The following is an 18,292-nucleotide window of genomic DNA, read 5'->3' as shown; positions in this document are numbered from 1 at the left end:
TCAGCCTCGGCCCCCTGCCCTCGCCCAGCCTCTGCCAGGCGCCTCCAGGCAGCAGCAGAGGATGGGGTGGCCAGCGCTGGCCCCCAGCCACCCCTCCCTGTCGCCCTGCCCTCTTCTCCCGCTTCCCCTTCCTGCTGGAGAGCACGGCGGCAGGGGGCTGCTGTCTGCCGGTGCTGGCCCTGGGGGCAGGCCCTGTGCGGGAGCAGAGTAGGGATCTCAGACGTGTGCTTGAGGGCCAGGGGCATCAGCATGTGGGGAGCCTTCCTGGGATGAGACAGGGCACGAGAGTCTCCGGTTCGGCTGCGCGTCCCCCCCCCCCCAACTCCCCGACCCCCGCCCCGGCCCCATGTCCGTGGAGGGAGTGTGTGGCCCTATGAGCCTGGTGACCATGGAGTCGTAAGGATGGGGGATCAGGGAGGCAGAGTGTGGCCAGCCCTGAACTCACAGCATCTGCTGGCCAGCAGCAGGGGTGGCCTACGCCCCTGGCTTCTGGGTTTGGGGAGGAGGCCTGTACTGGTGGGGGTGGGGGGTACGCAGGGCAGCCGAGGCGGGGGGGGCCGGTGAAGTCAGCCACCTTGACTGTCCTCAGTCAAGTGACTGCATGGTCGGGGGCCTGTGGCACCGCCAGGGGCCTGGAGCTGGACAGCCCGGCTTCCAGGCCTCCCCTCCTCCTGCCTCCTGGCCTCTGCCATCATGGGGCCTGAACCCCTGCTGGGCACGGGTCTGGGGGGCGCTCCATGAGGAGGAGGAGCCTGGAGTTGCCCTCAGGGAGGAGGGGGCACCCCCCAGGAGGACAGCACTGGTCCCTGAGTTCGCTGGATGGTGCCAGGGTTCAATTCCCTCCTCCACTGAGGCCCAGGGCTCCGAGGGGGGCTGCTTTGGGCACCTTGTCAGGCCACTTGGTGCAGGGAGGGTGCGTGAGAGGACAGGGCCGTCGCCTCTCTGGGAGGGGCCGAGCCTGGCTGGAAACAGAGGTACTTCGGGGCACTCCTGGCAGGGATTTCCGTCGGTCCGCCCGTCCTTCCGTCAGCAAGGTCCCTGAGCTCCACGTCCTGGTGGCAAGGCGTGCCGGTGCCTGGGTTCTCTGCGGCCTCCCAGAAGGAGGACTGCCCCCGCCCAGGCTCTGCCTGCCACCTCCCGTCGGTCCCCGTCCCCCTCATCCTCCCAGAGCCCACTCTGGTGTGTTGGCAACGATGGTCTGATGATGGTGATGGCGTCGGGGTGGTGGTGAGGGCGGTGAGGGTGGCACGGTCGTCCGTTCTTGACGCTGGCAGCAGGGATGCTGTGACTGGCGCGGTGGTGGTGAGGGTGTCGGCAGCAGAGATGGCGACGTGGCAGGTCTTGATGGCGTCGCTGAGGGTGACGTGGTTGGTGCTGGCGGTGAGCGCCGCGAGGCGGAGGTTGTGGCGACAGTTAAGGTGGTGGTGGCCTCAGCCCTTCGGAGGAATTGTAGACGCCTCCTCGGGGGACCAGGGCGCACCCGTGGGGCAGCTGCCGAGGCCGGCGGCAGACAGGGTGAGGGCACTAGTGGGAGGGGCTCGCGAGGCCTCCTGGTCTGCGGGGGGCTGGGGGGGGTTCCGGCAGGAGACAAAGCTGGGCCAGTCTGGAATCTACTAGAGCCAGGGAAGTGCCCGTGGCACTGAGCAGAGGGCCCGACCAGGCAGGCCACGGACGCCGTTGCCCAACAAGTGAGTGAGGTACCGGCCTCACCTCCAGCTGCGTCAGTGGCTGGAGGGTGAGGGGGTGGGGTGTCGCCTGGGCTGGCAGGGGGAGGGGACAGGTCAGACAGGTGTGGGCCAGAGGTGCCGCAGGTAAAGGTCCGAGCGAGTGAGGGGCAGCGCCTCAGGTGGGGTTCCTGGGGTGCCGGCCTCTGAGCTGGGGGAGTTCGCAGGTGGGCAGGGGTTGGAGGAGCCCAGCCCACCCAGGCCAGATCACGTCCTTGGAGGGCTGGGGGCTCAGGGTCCCACCCTCTCCAGGGCCCCCATCTGCCTGGCAGGCTGCCCCTGGCCTCTGCAGCCTTGCCCTGGTGGGTGGGTGGAACAGACAGCGAGCCAGCAGGCCCCAAGGATGGCCAGGTTTCCAGCTGGGGGCAGGCCTGCGCTGGAAGTCCTGACTCAGAGTGTGGCCGGCGCCAGGTGGGAGCCAGGAGAGTGGCCTCTTGGCTGGGAACGTGAGAAGCCCTGGGGGCTCTGGTCCCAGACCCACGGATGTGAGGGAGCCTTAGATGCTGTCAGTGCCCAGAGAGCCCGCCCCATGGGCTGGGACAAGGCCTGAGGGGGGTGTCAGCTGGCAGGTCACTCAGCAAGAGCCAGGTCGGGCAGATACCTGCCCCCAGGAGGCCCGGGCCACAAGCACTGCCCCCCACCACTGGCCTGCCCCGGGGGTTCTCACAGGTCAGTGCCAGGTGGGGGCCGGGCACAGAGCGGGAGCTTGAGGAGGTTTCCTGGAGATGGCAGTGCCTTCCTGGAGGACAAGGCTGAGTCAGCCAGGGGACAGGAGGGTGTGTAGTCAGGAGGACTGGCCAAGATCAAGGACTGGAGGCCGGAGGGACGCCTGTGTTCTGAGTCACCAGCGGTTCCATCTGGGCCGGCACGTGCAGGCAGGGCTGCCAGGGCTGGCGGTGGGGGACGCGAGAGTCACCGTGCACTTCAGCTGCTGGGGACGTGGGTCTCGGGAAGGGAGCCCCAGCACAGCGGCAGGGCGGGACCTGTTGGAAGCGCCAGGCGCAATGCCCAGGAACATGAGGCTTATCCAGGCAGACTCTCTGGAGGAGGAGACTCAGCACCAACCTTGGTCTGTGGGTCGGAAGTCAGTGATCTACGGGGCTTGCGCCTGGCATGGGTGGTCTAGGGAGCCCCAGGGCCAGGCTGAGGAGCGTCAAGGGCTCCTCGAAGCCCCGCCTGCAGAGACGCCTTTTGCCCGCTCCCTGTTCCCTCGCCGGGAGAGCTGTGCCCACTCCGGCTTCTTTCTGCCGTGTGGGAGGACCAGCGTGAGTCATCCACACTCCAGTGTCATTTAGCCCATCAAACCCCAGGGGACCCTGAAGCACAGAGTCCCATAATAGCACCTGCTTTGTGGGCTGCAGGAGGCATCCTGAATGCGGCGGAGGCCCTGGCTCCGTGCGCTGGTGGGCAGGGGCTCTCCATGCACCCCACCCCCCCGGCACTGCCCCCCGACGGGCTGGGCCCTGTGCCCAGTGGTGTCCCGGTGGTCTCCCTGCCCAGCACCCACTTCACCTGGGAGGCAGCTCAGCTCCAAGTGCCCTGGAGGGAATTTGCCCAAAGGCGAAGACAGGCCTCACCGCGCCGATCCCCGTCCCGGGCTGGCTGGACCGGGCCGTGTCTGGGCGCTGCAGGGAGCGTGATGGCAGGAGTGACGCAGGTCCTGGGCCCTGGGGGAGGTCCCCGGGGGGCTTTCTGGGCCGGATGGGGGCCAGGCCGCTCCCCTCTGGCTGCCTTCCCTGAGCCGGCTCACCTGGGCCGCGAGGATGAAGTTGCAGTTCTGCCCAGGTGCTGAGGTCGGAACAAGGCAGCGTCTGTGCTTCTGGGTCCGAGTTGGCCGCAGGGGAGAGTGGGGAGGGTCGGAGAGGGTGGGCCAGTCCCCGGGGGCTGTGGGGCCTGAGGGCAGCGTGGCCTTTGCTCTGAGTGCAGAGAGAGCCGTGGGAAGGTTTTGAGCAGAAGTCCATGTCCTTGTGTTATTTCAAAATATGGCCCTGTACAGAGGCCAGCAGGGGCAGGTCCCAGGAGCGTGGTGGCCATGGAGTGGGGTGCAGCGGTGAAAGGAAGGCCAGAGGCTGATGAGACTGTAGGTATGAGGGAGGGGGGAGAAGGGGTCCTGCAGGTCGCCGCCAGGTTGGAAGGGCGGAGGGGACCTTGCCTGGCCATCCAGAGTCCACCCCCACTGGGTGCTGGCGGTGGGGCAGAAAGCCAGGCCCCATCCTGCCGTCCTGGAGGAGGACACCAGCGGGAGCATCAGGCCAGCATTCGCGGTGGGAGAACCGGGCAGAGGCGGGAGGACTCTCAGATGGAGCCCGTGGGTCAGGGACAGCCTTCCTGGGGCAGCCAGGGTGCTGACCCATGGCTGTGGCTGTGGAGGCGGAGCCAGCCCGGCCGGGCCCAGTAGGTGGGTGTGCAGGCCCCAGACAGACACTGGAGGAGCAGCATTCACCATGGCAGGGACTGGCCTGCTGCTATCTCAAGGACCCCTGGGGGCAGGGGATGTGGGCACAGGAGGCCAGCTGCCCAGGGAGGGAGGCTGATGCAGGTGTGTTCAGGCCTGACCCCGGGGCATCCAGGGGCAGGGGCAGCAGAGCGTCGTGGCCCAGGGCGTGTAGAGGGCTGGCTCAGAGCAGCGGAAGAGCTCAGACGGGGGTTCAAGGGACAGGAGGGCCTTGGCAGGAGCAGGGAGGGAAGAGCCCGTGGTGAGGACCTGGGCGCCGGCAGCAGGGTGGGCAGTGGCTGGATCTTCCTGGGGGCCCTGGCCCGTGGGGGAGGCACAGCCCTGCTCTGGGGGTTCTGGTCTGATGGGACGTGTCCTGGAGGCGCCGATCAGATGAGGGAGACACAGCCCAGGAGCTGTGTTTGAGGCGCCTGGGGCCCCAGGCCACCTCCCCTCAGCTCAGGCGGGGAGGGCCCCTGCTCCAGCTCCTTCTCTCACCCTGAACCTGGGGGGTGGGAGGGGCAGGCGTCACCGACCCAGATTCCTCGGGCCTGGGCCCGGGAGGGGGGCCTGGCTCTCTGACCCAGATAGACCAAGTTTCTGAAGCTCAGACAAGAGGCAGCAAATGGTCTCCCACGTGTAGGAGCAGTCGCTGTGCGCCAAGAGGGAATGACCTGCCTGCGCGGCAGAGGATAGCAGGTGTCTCCTGAAGCAGGAAGGATTGGGGTCAGATGTGGGGCAGAACTTCCGGATGTAGATATAAGAGGATGGGTCCTGGATGTTTTGCTGAAAGGAGAGCTGAGGGCCCTCTGACCTTTCCCAGGTCAGGCTGTGCTGAAGATGCAACAGGGGACCTGTCCTGCCCAGGGCCCACCTGTCCTGCCCAGGGCCCATCCTCGGCGGATGCCCAGTGCAACATGCAAGTCTCGGCTGGTGGCCTGGGCAGCCTCCACTGGCTGAGCTCTGCCCTGGGTGGGATGGGCCTTGGGCAGGTCACCCCCCCCGCCCCCCCCCCGTCTGGGTCTTAGGCCATCCTTGAGGGTCCCTTTCCAATCTGCTCTTCAGAGGCCAGTGGCTCAGGTGTCACAGGACTTCTGGGACATGTGCAGTAGCCAGACAGGAAAACTGGAATCCTGGCCCTCCTGTTCTACTGCTGTGTGACTTCAGGCAGTCCCACCACCTCCCTGAGCCTCAGTTTCCACAGAGCTGAGCTGAGGATTATTGCAAAGAGGACACAAGAGCATGTATAGGATGCTATTGATGTTGAGGTGGGGGAGGGGCAAGGAGAGGGTTCCTGTCCCCGTGTCACATGCCAGGAGCACCAGCATGCTCCCCCGATACGGGTGCCAGGGCCTGCGGGAGCTGGGGACACTGGAGCTGGGGAGAGGCTGAGGCCAGAGCGCCTACTCTGCAGGCCTGCAGGGTCTGGGTGAGCCCGCAGCTGCCCGTGTCCTAGGCGGCCAGCCCGAGCAACTAGCTCTCGGCTTCCTTGTGGCCTCCGTAGCCTGAGGCCCTCTGCGGAGTGGGCGGCACCCCTCGCCCTCCCCCTCTCTGGGAAGCTGATAAGCTAATTAGCGCTCATAGCCCGAGTCCTGTGGGGCCAGCCACCCGCCTGGGCTGGCCTCTCCTCCCAGGAGGTGGCCGGCAGCTGTCAGCTTGGCGCCCTGCAGACCCGCCAGCGCTGCCTGGGAACCTGCCAGGCTGCTGGCCCCAGCCAGCCCGGCTCCCCTCACCCCAAGCCAGGGGTCCTGTCCCCTCCTGACCCTCCCAGCAGGCCTCAGCAGGCGGAAATGCTGGGTTCCTGGTCCCCTCCACTCGGAGGAGAGGGGCTGAGCCGTGTCCATGCCTGGATCGTGAGAATTAGAGCTGGGATTTGAATCCAGGACCGGCCGGCCACAGCCTCCTGCTCCTAGGAGCAGGCACAGGGCCACTATCCTGGCTAAGCTGGTCAGCTTGAGACGGGGAGGTGCTGTCTCCAGGCCGAAGCACCTGCAGGACTCCTCCTCAGAGTGCACTGGGCCTTGGTGGCTTCTGGCCTGGGCCACACTGGCTGTCTTGGTGTTCGGGCAGTGCACGCCTGCACGTGCACCCCCAGGCGTGAGGACGGGGCACTCTGGGGGTGGGAGGGACAGAGGGCAGCCTAGGCTTGGTGCCCCCTGTGGTGCTGGGGGACGCAGGGAGGGGCCCCGGACAGCCGAGCGAGGCCTCAGCAAACCTCTGTTGAGGGTGCAGGGGGACCAGGCTGGACCTGGGTGTCACTGGGAGCTCCAGGGCCCCCACTCCCTTTCCCATTCCTTCCACCCCCAGGTCTTGTTCCTGGTTCTGCAACTAGCAGGGTCTTTTACAGAGGAAGGAAGGGGAGGAGGCTCCCTACCAAGACCTTAATAGGTTCTGACTTCCGCTCCACTCCATGTCAGGGACTCTGGGCCTGCGGGATAGGGGGCCGGGAAGAGGGGCCGTGAAGGCAGCCGAGCCCCTGGCTTCCCTCCCAGGCGCTGCGGCCAAGGCTGTGGCCTTGGCCCTGGCCCTACCTGGGCTCTGCCGGGCTGTGTACCTCCGCTCCTGTGGCACCTGATGCATTCTGCAGAGCTTAGGCCTGGCCTAGCTGTCACCTTGGGCCTCAGTCCTTCTCTGTGAAACAGGTCCTTCCCCGTCGGGGGGCGGTGGGGGGGTGAAGAGAGAAAAGAAGATTTGACGGCGTCCCTTCTCCCCTGGGGCCTGGGGCTCAGAAGGGAGATTGTGTAATGTCTCCGATTCAACAGAAGCCACCCTGGGTTCTGTGATGCCTGCAGTGGGGCCCCTAAACATTGCTAAAGATGCCGGTGCAGACGCTGTGTGGGGCTGGTCCTGTTATCCCCTGGACTGTCCCCTCCCCAACTTAGAGATGAGGAAACTGGAGCTAGGGGCGGGGACTGACTTCCCGGGTGACACAGCCAGGGAAGGTCGTTTGCAAGTCCAGGTGTTGAGCAGAGGCAGCTGGGTTGGGGTCAGGGCTTCTCGGGGAGGGCAGGGGGGCCGGAGCGGAGAGGCTGGGATGGGGGAGGCAGGCCGAGGGCTGTGGAAGGCACCTGCAGCTCCCTCCTTCCGGGGCTGAGGGATCTAGGGCAGGCGGAGGGCAGACTTGCTGAAGAGCCCGGATTCTCCCCTGAAGGCCTGGGGCCGGCAGGGTCTCCAGCGTTGGGAGGGGGGCTGGGGCTCTTGCTGCCCTGATGCAGAAGGCGACCCCTCCCAGCTGTGGCTCCTGAACTGCGCATCGGTCTTGCCTGTCCGGGCAGCCTGCGGTCCAGGGCCCGGGCCAGGCGCTCCCTGAGCCTCTCTGGCAGCCCTGCTGGCTGGACGCCGTGGGCATGAAGGGTGGGGTCTTGGATTAACAGCGGCCGGTCTGCAGAGTAGCTCAGTCCGGGGCACTGAGGCTCTCCCCCGTGGGTGTTTGAAGGGAACCAGGGCCATCCCGAGCGGCCGACCTCCGGAGGGACCGGAGTCCGACGGCCGGCCGGGGGCCCTTTCGGGCGGCTTCCCCACCCCAGGGGAAGGCTGCTTCGCTCCCGGTGCCCCCCGCCCCGCCCCCGGGAGGTGGCTGTGGGGGCGGGGCGGTCCCAAGGTCACCAGCGCGACGCCGGGACGCCGGGGCGGGAGGCGCAGAGGCGCCCGGCCGCCGGCCCGGCCCGCACGCGCTCCGCAGCCCGGCGCCCCGCTCCACGTGCGCCCACGCGCCCCTCCCGGGCCCGCGCTGGGGCGGGGCGCTCTCCGGGCGCGGGGCCAGGGCTCGGCGCCCCGCCGGCCCCGCCGGCCCCCGCTCCCGCGAGTCGCTCTCCCGTGGCTCGGCGGCGGCGGCGGCGGCGGTGGCGGCGGCGATGGGGCGCGGGGCTCCGGGGGCCGGCGGGGCGCGCGCGGCGGCGGCGGCGGCGGCGGCGGGCGCAGGTGCAGGCGCGGGCCGGGACGCGGGGCCGGGGCCGGGGCTCGGGCCCGGGGCGCGGCCGGCCGCCGCTCACGCCGCCCCTGTCTCCCCCCCCCGTGTGTCCCGCCCCCCCAGACCCTCCTCCCCCGCCCCCCCGCAGCTCGGGCCCTGGTCGTGGCGCGGCTGCCGCACGGTGCCCCTCGACGCCCTCCGGACGCGCTGCCTCTGTGACCGGCTCTCCACCTTCGCCATCTTAGCCCAGCTCAGCGCCGACGCGGTGAGACCCCGGGCGGGCGCGCGGGGAGGGGGCTGCGGGGCTGCCGGTCGCCTCCGGGCCCGGCCGGCGCGGGGAGGGGCCGCTGCGCCCCCAGCCCCCCCGTGGCCTGGGCGGCGGGGCCCGGGCCTCTGGAGAGGGCGGGCGGGAGCCGAGTGGGTGGTGGTGTGGAGTTGGGGGCAGGCCTGGGAGGAGCGGGGCTGGGGCCCCGGGAGGGGGTGGGGGGGACGACGACTGGTGGGTGAGTGTCCCCCGCCCTCCTTGGGACCTCGGACCCGGGAGGGAGCTGACTCTCCTTCTGGGGAGCCGAGCAGGCTGGGCCTCTGGCGCTGGGGGCTGGCCGAAGGGGTGGCCTGGGCCCAGCCGGGTCTGCCCCTTCCCTGGGTGGGGGGTCCTTCCCCAGGCGGTGGCAGGGTCCTAGCCTGCCCTGGACAGGGAGGGGGAAGGGCTGCCACCTTCCTGGGCGGTCCTTCCCCACCCACCCTAAGTGGATCCTGCTCTTTGGAGGCCGTCGTGTCCCCAGGTGGGGGTCCAGAGGGGAGAGGGTGCTGGCCTGGGCCCAGGTCAGCAGCCCTCCCCAGGAAGGCCCCCTCACTCAGGGCCTCCTTTTTGTTCCTGTGATTCTTGTGGGGGCTGCCGGTTTCCATGGCGACAGCATCTGGGGCCAGTTCGCTGGCTGGGCCCCGGGTGCTGGGCCCGGCCAACGAAGGCTGGTGGGCGCTCTTGCCCAGGGCTGCGCTACGCTCACTGGACCCAGCAAAGCCGGGGCCGCTAGCCAGGTTGCCAGGCTCCCGGAGGAGGGCAGGGTCCTTGCTCACTGAGCACCCAGGCCCAGGCCTTGTGTGGAAGGGTCCTCAGGCGGCACATGTGGAGGACCGAGTAGGAGGGGGACGCTGCCTTGGGGGGTAGGGGTGGCCTGGCTGTCCCCTACCGAATCCCAGTTTTCACGTAGAAGATGGCTCCGGGCCTCTCTGAGTGCAGTCCCCCCACCCCACTTTGTCCTCGGGGACTTGGGCAGGGAGTGCGGCCAGGATCCCCCAGAGGGCCCGAGCTTGACAGGACCTTAGAGGTCATTGCCACTAAACCTTTCCGTTGACAGGCGGGGAAACTGAGGCCCAGGGAGGGGCCTTGCTCAAGGTCTCAGGGTGGGTCTGCTGCCCAGGGGTCTGTGCTCTTGGCCCTGATCCCAGGGTGCCCTCTCCTCAGGCTGTCCCCGTGATGGGTCTGTTGGTGGTGTTGGTTCCAGGGCAGGCCCTGAGGCAGCAGCCAGAGCCATGCTCGGGGGCTCCCTGGAAGAGGTGGCTTTCCGCACAGAGGAGCCGTCAGTGGGCCGGGGCTTCCTGGGTCCCCACGAGGCTGGAGCAGCAAGCAGGGCAGGGCCCCCCTTGGGTCCTGGGTGGCTGCTCTTCCTTGTATGTGTGTGTGGGGGGGGGGCGGCGTTTCCAGAGCAGGATGTGCCCAGATCCTCTCCTGTCTGCCCAGGGTCTGGCCCGAAGGGTCTGCTTGAATCTCGAAACCCATTCTGTCCCCTCGCACACAGTCACCCTAGACTGGCCTCGAGCCTCGGTTTTCACCCCTGTAAAAGGGAAGTGACCCCGTGCTGCTGAGAGTGGCTGCGAGGAGGGATTGGCCAGTTGCTGGGGGTCCTCTTGGAGAGCCTGGGGGGGGATTGGGCAGGGCCACTGCATCCTGGGAGGATGGAGGCTGAGCCCCAGGCCCGCCTGGCATGGGGCGCACGCTGGGTGAGGGGCAGACTGGGGGAATCGGGGGAGGGAGGCGCTTGTGCCCAGGGGGCCTTTCTAGGAAGAGCCGACCTGCGCCTCTGAGGATGCGAGTGCGAGGACAGGGCCTGCGGGGGGCGGGGGCGGGCCCCGAGGACAGAGCTTTGGTCTCTGAAGGGTTTGAGGCTGTGTTTGGCAGGAGGGTCAGCCACTGCAGTGAGCGGGGCTCGCGGTGTCATCCTGACCTGCTGTGTCCACGCGCCTTGTCCCCATGTCCCAGAAGAGTCCGAGGGGGTGGGTGCTCTCAGTGGCCAGAGTCACCCACCGGCCAGGGGACCAAGAACAGGCTGCCCACGTGAGCCTGTCTTCTCACCCATAGGTGGCGAGGTGGTCGGTTCTGTCTGACCCCATGAACACTGAAGCCAGGGCCTTGAGCTCCCAGGGCAGTGCAGGAAGGAGCCCGAGTGGGCCTGGCCCCTACCTTGTGCTCAGCAGCTGTCAGAGCCCGTGCTGAGCGGGCAAGGGCCCAGCGCCAGGGTGAGACTGCAGCCAAACACGCTGGGCCGAGCCCACTGAGCACCCAGGCTGGGGCCTGGCGGGGCCCGGGCTCTGATGGGGAGACAGAGGCTGAGCCAGGCCTGGGGCGGGAGAAGCCCTGGGGCTCAGCCCTCCGGGGTGGTTTAGGAGTCAGGTCCTAATGGGGTGAGCAGGCATTCACAGCAGGCTCGGGGGAGGGCTGAGAAAGGCGAGGAGCCAGTGGGAGGTGTGGGGTTGGGGGCGCAGGGCGGGGCAGGGAGAGCTGGGAAGTGGGAGAACGGTAACAGGACTTGGGGTCCTGGAAGGACCCCAGCAGGAGTGAGGGTGGGGTGGTGTCTGTGAGCTGGACTGGGTGCGGAACGTGGGACACACCACTGCCTCTGCTGCATGGAGCTGGGAGCATGCACTGGCCGTGTGGATTCGGGTCTGAGCGGCAGCGGCTCCCCGGTGTGTGCCGTGGTCCCGGGGCGGCGTCCAGGCCTAGGGCCCGAGGCCGGATGGTGAGATGGGGTGCTGTGCCTGCAGCGGAGGAGCCAGATCCCGGGGGCGGAGTGAAGGCAGATGAGACCCAGTGCCCCCCGCTTCTCCCACCCCTGCACGCAGCCAGAGAGTCAGGTCCGGCCGTGCCGCTGTGAGCCCGTGACGGCCGGAAGGTTGAGTAACTGCTCTGAGTCACACCTCTGAGGGGGCGAGGCCACCTGCCTCAGAGCCGGGGTGGGGACCGAACCTAGTGAGGGGTTCACGGCGTCGACATAGCCTGGCCTGTAGTAAACAGTCTGTGAGGCGCAGTCGGTGGTAGGGTTGCTTCTGTGATGTGTCTGGAACCGTGTTATTAGTGTCACTGGGATTGGGGCTCAGCCTGTGGGAGGGCTCAGAGGGGGACCAGGGGCGGAGCTCAGAGGGGGACCAGGGGCGGGGCTCAGAGGGGGACCAGGGGCGGGGCTCAGAGGGGAACCAGGGGCGGGGCTCAGAGGGGGACCAGGGCCAGAGCTCAGAGAGGGACCCGGGGTGGGGCTCAGAGTGGGGCCAGGGCCAGGGCTCAGAGGGGGACCAGGGCCAGAGCTCAGAGAGGGACCCGGGGTGGGGCTCAGAGTGGGGCCAGGGCCAGGGCTCAGAGGGGGACCAGGGCCGGGGCTCAGAGGGGGACCAGGGCCGGGGCTCAGAGGGGGACCAGGGCCGGGGCTCAGAGGGGGACCAGGGCCAGAGCTCAGAGAGGGACCCGGGGTGGGGCTCAGAGTGGGGCCAGGGCCAGGGCTCAGAGGGGGACCAGGGCCGGGGCTCAGAGGGGGACCAGGGCCGGGGCTCAGAGGGGGACCAGGGCCGGGGCTCAGAGGGGGACCAGGGCCGGGGCTCAGAGGGGGACCAGGGCCGGGGCTCAGAGGGGGACCAGGGCCGGGGCTCAGAGTGGGGCCAGGGCCGGGGCTCAGAGGGGGACCCGGGGCGGGGCTCAGAGGGGGACCAGGGCCGGGGCTCAGGCTGTGCTGGAGTCGGGGCTTACCTGTGGGTAGCGGTGAGCTGTGTGGTGCTGGCGTGGTGGCGGGAGGCAGAGGCTGCTCTCAGAAGTCAGCGTGTGGGTTTGGGAGACTGGAAGGGAATTCACGTGGTAGAAACGGACAACAACCGTGGGGGGAACAAACGGGCAGAGCCCGGGCTGAGCGCGGCGGGAGAGACCCGTTCCTGGGAGAGACCCAAGCCAGAGGGACGGGACGAGAGCCGAGGGCCTGGTTTGGTGAGGGCCTCTGTGGGGAGGTGCCAGCCAAGCCGAGAGGAGAGCCGGCCTTGTGGAGGTCAGAGGAAGAGCACAGGGAGGGACCCGCGTGTTGCAGAGGCCCTGGGGCGGCACGGAGCTTGGCTGGGGAGCCAGTCTCCAGCGGGAAGCTGGCCTGCTTCTTTGGCTCTCTGTGTGGATCGGGGCCAGTCTCTTACCCTTGAGGTCTCTAGTCTGCTCTCCCAACCTGGAGTTCCCTGACATCTCTGCCCACGTTTCTGTCCCTTTTCCCCTCCCCACATTCTTGCGAACATGCAGGGCCGTGGCTGTCAAAAGTGACGGATGAGCCAGGCGGAGAGGAGGAGGGAGCGGGCGGCAGGTGGGCGAGCTGGCGGGCGTGTGGCTGCCAGGCCTAATGAGGGCAGGTGGAGGCAGATGGCCGCGGAGGTCGGGGCCCGAGCCAGCCGGGGAGCAGGCGTGAGCCACTTACTCGGCCGCCCGTGACTTGCGTGGCTGGCCAGGGCCCCGAGGTTACCTGGTGAGTTCAAGGGTGCTGGTTGCAGCCTAGAGCCCCTTCCCTGGTACCTTCAGCTCTCGTGGAGAAACGCACAAGTCTGTCGGGGCCTCATCCGGGCGGGTGTGCCCCCAGGGACCGCTGACTGCCTGGGTGACCTTGAATGATTTGCGCCCTGGCTTGCGGAGTACTGCACGGTTTGGGCGCTGGCCCCGTGGGAGCAGATCCTGGGGTGTCCTGTGCAGGAGCCTGGGACCTTGGGCACCCGAGGAAGGTGGAAGGCCCCATCCCAGGGCCTCAGAAGGTGGGTGGGAGTCCTGCTCCGGGTGTGCTGGGTCAGCAGGGGTCAGAAGGGTGTCGGCCAGGGCAGACGTGGGGCAGGGCAGGAGGGTGTCCTCCCTGGGGTGGGGGCGCCCTCAGGAAGCCCGTTGTCCTCTGGTCAGGCACCCCCGGCATCCTGGGACCTCCGTTCTCAGTCCTGGAGATGGTGGGCGGGCCGGGGCTGGCTGTCTCCACCGCCCAGAGTTGTCTTTGGGTCCCACACAGAGGGACCTTGATTGGTCCTCAACAGGTGCGCGTGGACGGCAGCCGTGTGCCCGGGGCGCTGGGGTGCCAGGTGGCTGTGGGTCGTGCAGTCACACGGGGGAGGGGTGCACGTGGACGTGTAAGGACCAGCCAGGGCTCAGGGCTTCACTGGGCGGGTGGTGGGAGCAGTGGGGTCTGTTGACTTCTGAGAGGGGCAACTGAGACCCAAATGACCAGAGGCACTGCCCCTGAGGGGACAGCTGGGCGGGCAGGGGTCCCATGCAGAGAATGGCTGAGCCAGGCCCTGAGTGGAACGGGGGGTGGGGCAGCCCAGTGCAGGGAGGGGGGCAGGGGGGAGTGGCCTCGTGGGTTGGAGGGGGCAGGGCCAGGCCTGGTGGCCTTTGGGGCATGTGGACACAGAGTGGGTCGAGGGGCTCTGAGAGGCTGGGAGGGTATTTCACGAAATCCTCTGGCTGCTGCTGGAGAGGCGGGGTGGGGGGCTGTCGCTGGGCTGGTGGGAGGGCCTGGAGAGGGGAAGGGGTGGCTGTGGGCGGAGCAGGTGTGGGGGAGGGGCCTAGGTTTGCAAGGTGGGGGTTGGGGTGCCCCTTGAGGCCGCTGGAGCCGTGGGGGCCCTGCTGAGAGCGTGGCCTCTGCCCAGAGCCGCAGAGCCGGGGAGTGGCCGTGCTGGGCCGCTGGGCCCCGCGAACCCACCTCCTACACAGGCGGGCTCCTTCCCTGGAAGTGGTGGGGGTTTACTGCCAGGCTTAGCGGGCAACTGGGATCATCCCGGCGGGGCAGAGACAGAGACCCCCGCCCTCACAGGTGCTGGGTTGTTGCGGGGGAGCGGGGGGGTCTTGCAGCGCCACAGGGGGGTGGCCAAGGGCTGCGGGGGGGCTCGTGGCGGGCGGTGGAGGGAGGGCTCCGCCCGGTGTGCGCGCAGCCCCCCGGGGCTCACTCTTCTCTCTCCCACCCCGAATCGGCCAGAGCATGGAGAAGGTGGCCGTGCCGTCCGTGACGCTCATCGTGGGCTGCGGCGTGTCCTCCCTGACCCTGCTCTTGCTCATCATCATCTACGTCTCCGTGTGGAGGTGGTGGGGGCCCGGGGGGGCCGGGGGGCCCGGGAGGGGGCAGCGGGGTCGAGGGCGGGGGGGGCGGCGGGGTCGAGGGGGCGGCGGCGGGCGTGGGGGCCAGGGCCCACCTCCCTCCCTCCCTCCCTCCCCCGTTGGCAGCTCTGTCCCTTCCGGCCCCGCCCCCGCCCCCCCCTCCCCCACTGCTGTCCCCCGGTGCTGATGGCACTGATGGCGGGGGCAGGGCGGGCTGGGGTGCCTGCTGCCCCCTGAAGGTGATCCCTGGCCCACGTGCCCTGCGCCCACGCCCCAGCTCGCACTCTGCCCTGTGACCTGGGGGCCCCAAGACCCCTCACTGCCCTGTCTGTGCTGTTTTGTCCTTTGGACGTGGCCACAAAACCTTGTCATGGGCCCCGGTGCCCTGGGTGCTGTCTGGCTGGTGGTGGCGTCTGGGGCGCAGGCCCTGGCAGTGGGGGAGCGAGCCCGTCCCAGCCAGCCACCGGCCTGGGGAGAGGGACGGGTGTGTGGAGACACAGGCGTCACGCAAGCGGTGGGCCGGTCCCAACTCCCTTCCCCTGCCACGGGCCCCCCGGAGCAGGGCTGTAGGACAGTGGGACAGGGAGGGTCAAGCCAAGGTCACCCGCCTGGCAGCCACTCGCTGGGCCCCGGCCAGGCTCCCAGTGTGTCAGCCCCGGGCCACGGAGGAGGGGTCGATGTGGCCGTCGGGGGAGGGGCCGTCTGAGCGTTCCTGTCCCCTTCCTCTGTCCTGCCCAAGGACAGAGGCACTCATGCGGGAGGGTCAGTGGCCCTGAAACACCAACATCCAGTGCCCCCCGCCCCGCCCCTCCCAGGCCCTGTCCTCAGGCTCCTGTGGGCGTCCTTGGCCCACTGGCCCGGCCCCTCCCCCCGGGCCGCTGTGGGGCTGAGGTTTTGGCCCAGGGTTTTCAAAGCTCCTCGTTTCCAAGCTCCTGGTGGTCCCTGTCCCGTGAGCTGTGGTCACACCTCACCCCCGCGGTCCCCAAGAGCAGCCGGCCACCCAGAGGGGGACCGTGATGGAGGTGCTGGTGCTGGGGGTGGCAGCGGTGTCCGCGTGGAGGAGGCGCTGCCCTGGTCTTGGAGGCCGCGGCGCCCCAGCTCTTGTGAAGCCGAGACCCGGCTGGGCACCGACCGTGGCCTCCACCGTCCCCGCAGGTACATCCGCTCCGAGCGGTCGGTCATCCTCATCAACTTCTGCCTGTCCATCATCTCCTCCAACGCGCTCATCCTCATCGGGCAGACCCAGACCCGCAACAAGGTGAGCAGCCCGGGCGCGAACCGCGGGAGGGCCGTGCTCCCCAGCGGGCCTTGGACCCCGGGAAGCTCAGGGAGGAGGCTGCAGAGCTGCACAGAGCCCTTGGGGTACCCCTGCCACCGTGCCACGGGGCTCAGCCCCTAGGGGGCTGTCACCTGGCCGGGGCACGGGTACGTGGTGCCCAGAGGCTCCAGCTGGCCTGGTTCATTGAGATGAGCCGGCTCCCGCCCCGGACCGGGCCCACCGTCTGGCACCGAGCTGGGCCTCGCTGGGTGGCCTCGGGTTCCCCAGCCGCTAAGTGGGTGGACTTGAACTGGGGCTTTCGGGTGGGCTCCTGCGGCTTTGGTGTCCACGTTGGGGAGGAACCGGGGAGAGGGGGTGCCTGTCCCTGGCCGTTCGAGGGCAGAGCACACAGCTGTCCACCAGGGCCTCCCTGTCCAACAGCCTGTCTCAGGGCAGGGAGTGGGGCAGGCGAGCCCTCGGTGGCTTCTTGCCTGGGGGGTTGACCGGGTCGCTGCTGCGGATGCTGGGCTTGGGCCTCTCCCAGCCCCGCCGGGCCCCTCGCCGGGGGCAGGTGGGGGCCAGGCGGGGGCCAGGCGAGCGAGCGCCTCCCAGCCTTCCCCGCCCGCGTAGGTGGTGTGCACGCTGGTGGCCGCCTTCCTGCACTTCTTCTTCCTGTCCTCCTTCTGCTGGGTGCTCACCGAGGCCTGGCAGTCCTACATGGCCGTGACAGGCCGCCTCCGGAACCGCCTCATCCGCAAGCGCTTCCTGTGCCTGGGCTGGGGTGAGCGCCTGGCCCGCAGCCCTTGTGCCCCCGTCCCTCCCCCCAGGGGTTCCCAGGGAGAACACGGACGCCTGCTGCTGGCGGAGTTTCAGATGGGGAGTAAGCGTGTGGTGTGAGTACGTCCCGTTCAGTGTTTGGGACGCACGTGTGACGGAGGAAGATACTCCGCTTTTTATTTGCAGTCACATGCGCCTGGGAGTCCTGCTTTATTTGCCAGTCTGGCAGCCCTCCTGTCCCTGCAAGTTCTGTGGGTCCTCATATTCGTCCACCTCCTGTCCCCTCTGTTACACGTTCCGTGTCACCCCCAGTTCAGGGGCTTCGAAGGCGCATCCCCCACACCCCCCGGGCAGGGCTAGGAGGAGGCCGAGGCGGACGGGCCGGGTTGGCGGGGGCCCGACACCCTCTCTTTCTCTTTCGCTGCAGGCCTCCCTGCGCTGGTCGTGGCCATTTCTGTGGGATTTACCAAGGCCAGAGGGTACAGCACCATGCACTAGTGAGTTGGGGCGGGGTGGGCACGTGGCGGAGGCCACACGGCTCCCAGACCCTCCCACCGCCCTAGAAGGTGAGGGCTGGCTGGGCACCCACCTCCCAGATGAGAGAGCCAGGGCTGGGAGAGCACGGGGGCCCTCTCCTCCCATCGGCATGGACAGCGGGGGCAGGGAAACGGGGCTTGGGGCCCTTGGAGCCCCCACAGCCTCCTTCCGTGGCTTGGGGCAGACTCCTTAGCCCCTCAGAGCCTGTCTGCCCATCTGCAGGGTAGGGATACCCAGTCCTGCGTGAGTGTGGTGACAAGAGGGCTAAACACACCCCTGGGGAGGGCAGGGCAGGTGGCAGACAAAGTCTGACTGAGGCCCCAAAGGGTTGTCTGGGCCAAGTCCAAGGGCCTCGAACGCCAGGCCAGGAAGCTGGGGGATATTTTGGAGGCCAGGCGTGGGGAGAGGAAGTGAGGCCAGGACCGTGCCTGGACGTGGGCGAGAGCAGGGCAGAGCGAGGCGGGAGGAGGGACGGCCAAGGCCGAGTGGGCCCAACGTGCTGCAGAGCCCAGGGGGATGGGACGTGGCCAGACCCTGGGACATCCCCCCGACACTGCTGAGGACCCGGGGGGTGAGTACTGGGAAGGAAGCACGGAGCTGAGAGGAAGGAGCACCTGGCCCGCTGGGCCCAGGGCGGGTCAGGAGGGGACGGGATGTTACAGTGGGGTTCTGAAGGATGAAGAGGAGTTCGTTTGGCAGACAGCATGGCCCAGAAAGCTCAGGGAGGAGGAAATGGCACCTGCAGAAAGTGAAGGGGTCCTTTTGGGCTTAAGGCTCCTGTGGGCCGCCGTGGGCCGTGTCCAGGAGGTTTGGGGGAGTGAGTGTGGGCAGGTGGCCAAGGACGGCTGGGGTCCTGTGGGAGCAGAGGCCCCGGGGCCGAGGCGGAGTGGGCAGGGGCAAGTCCAGGCCAGGGCCCAGCCTGGCATTTTGGCATCGTGTCAGGAGATGACGGTGGCACGTGAGAGTCGGGAGGGTCTGTGAGGCGAGTTGGGGTGCCCAGGCCTGGGGGTGTTGGGGGAGAGGGACAGTCGGGCGTCATCACCTGGCAGCCCAGCCTTCTGCTGTGTGGCCCTCTGCTCCGGGCCGCTCCTTCGTCCTTGAGCTTCTCCCGTGAGCCGCCTGGGGGCTCCCGCAGGCTCGGAAGCCAAAGAATGAATCGTGCATGTGTCCTGGCTTCCTCCTGCCACGTGTCAGCAGCACACCTGCCCTCGGGGCAGCCGGTGGTGCTCACTCTGTGAGCAGAGGGGCCTGAGCCCCCGGCTCACCAGCCGTTTCCCTCCCC

At 68.6% G+C, this 18,292-nt stretch overlaps 1 protein-coding gene across 2 annotated transcripts in view; it reads left to right on the top strand.

Annotated features, from left to right (window-relative positions):
- The window catches only part of ADGRB1 (adhesion G protein-coupled receptor B1), a 76,580-nt gene that overhangs the window by 40,546 nt on the left and 17,742 nt on the right, over window positions 1-18,292 (top strand). For both annotated transcript variants that reach the window (XM_085020992.1, XM_085020991.1), the window contains exons 18-22: window positions 8,192-8,333; window positions 14,320-14,423; window positions 15,594-15,696; window positions 16,327-16,477; window positions 16,901-16,970. In XM_085020992.1, coding sequence (XP_084877118.1) covers window positions 8,192-8,333; window positions 14,320-14,423; window positions 15,594-15,696; window positions 16,327-16,477; window positions 16,901-16,970 — 570 coding nt within the window. The remainder of the gene's footprint in view (window positions 1-8,191; window positions 8,334-14,319; window positions 14,424-15,593; window positions 15,697-16,326; window positions 16,478-16,900; window positions 16,971-18,292) is intronic.

Source organism: Sus scrofa, chromosome 4 (assembly GCF_054392235.1).
Source record: "Sus scrofa isolate SSC_HxYL_T2T_F1_AM1 chromosome 4, Sscrofa_HxYL_maternal_Yorkshire_Landrace_v2.0, whole genome shotgun sequence".
Lineage (NCBI taxonomy): Eukaryota > Metazoa > Chordata > Mammalia > Artiodactyla > Suidae > Sus > Sus scrofa.
The sequence above is the reverse complement of the archived record's forward strand: the minus strand, read 5'-3'. Positions and strand labels throughout refer to the sequence as shown.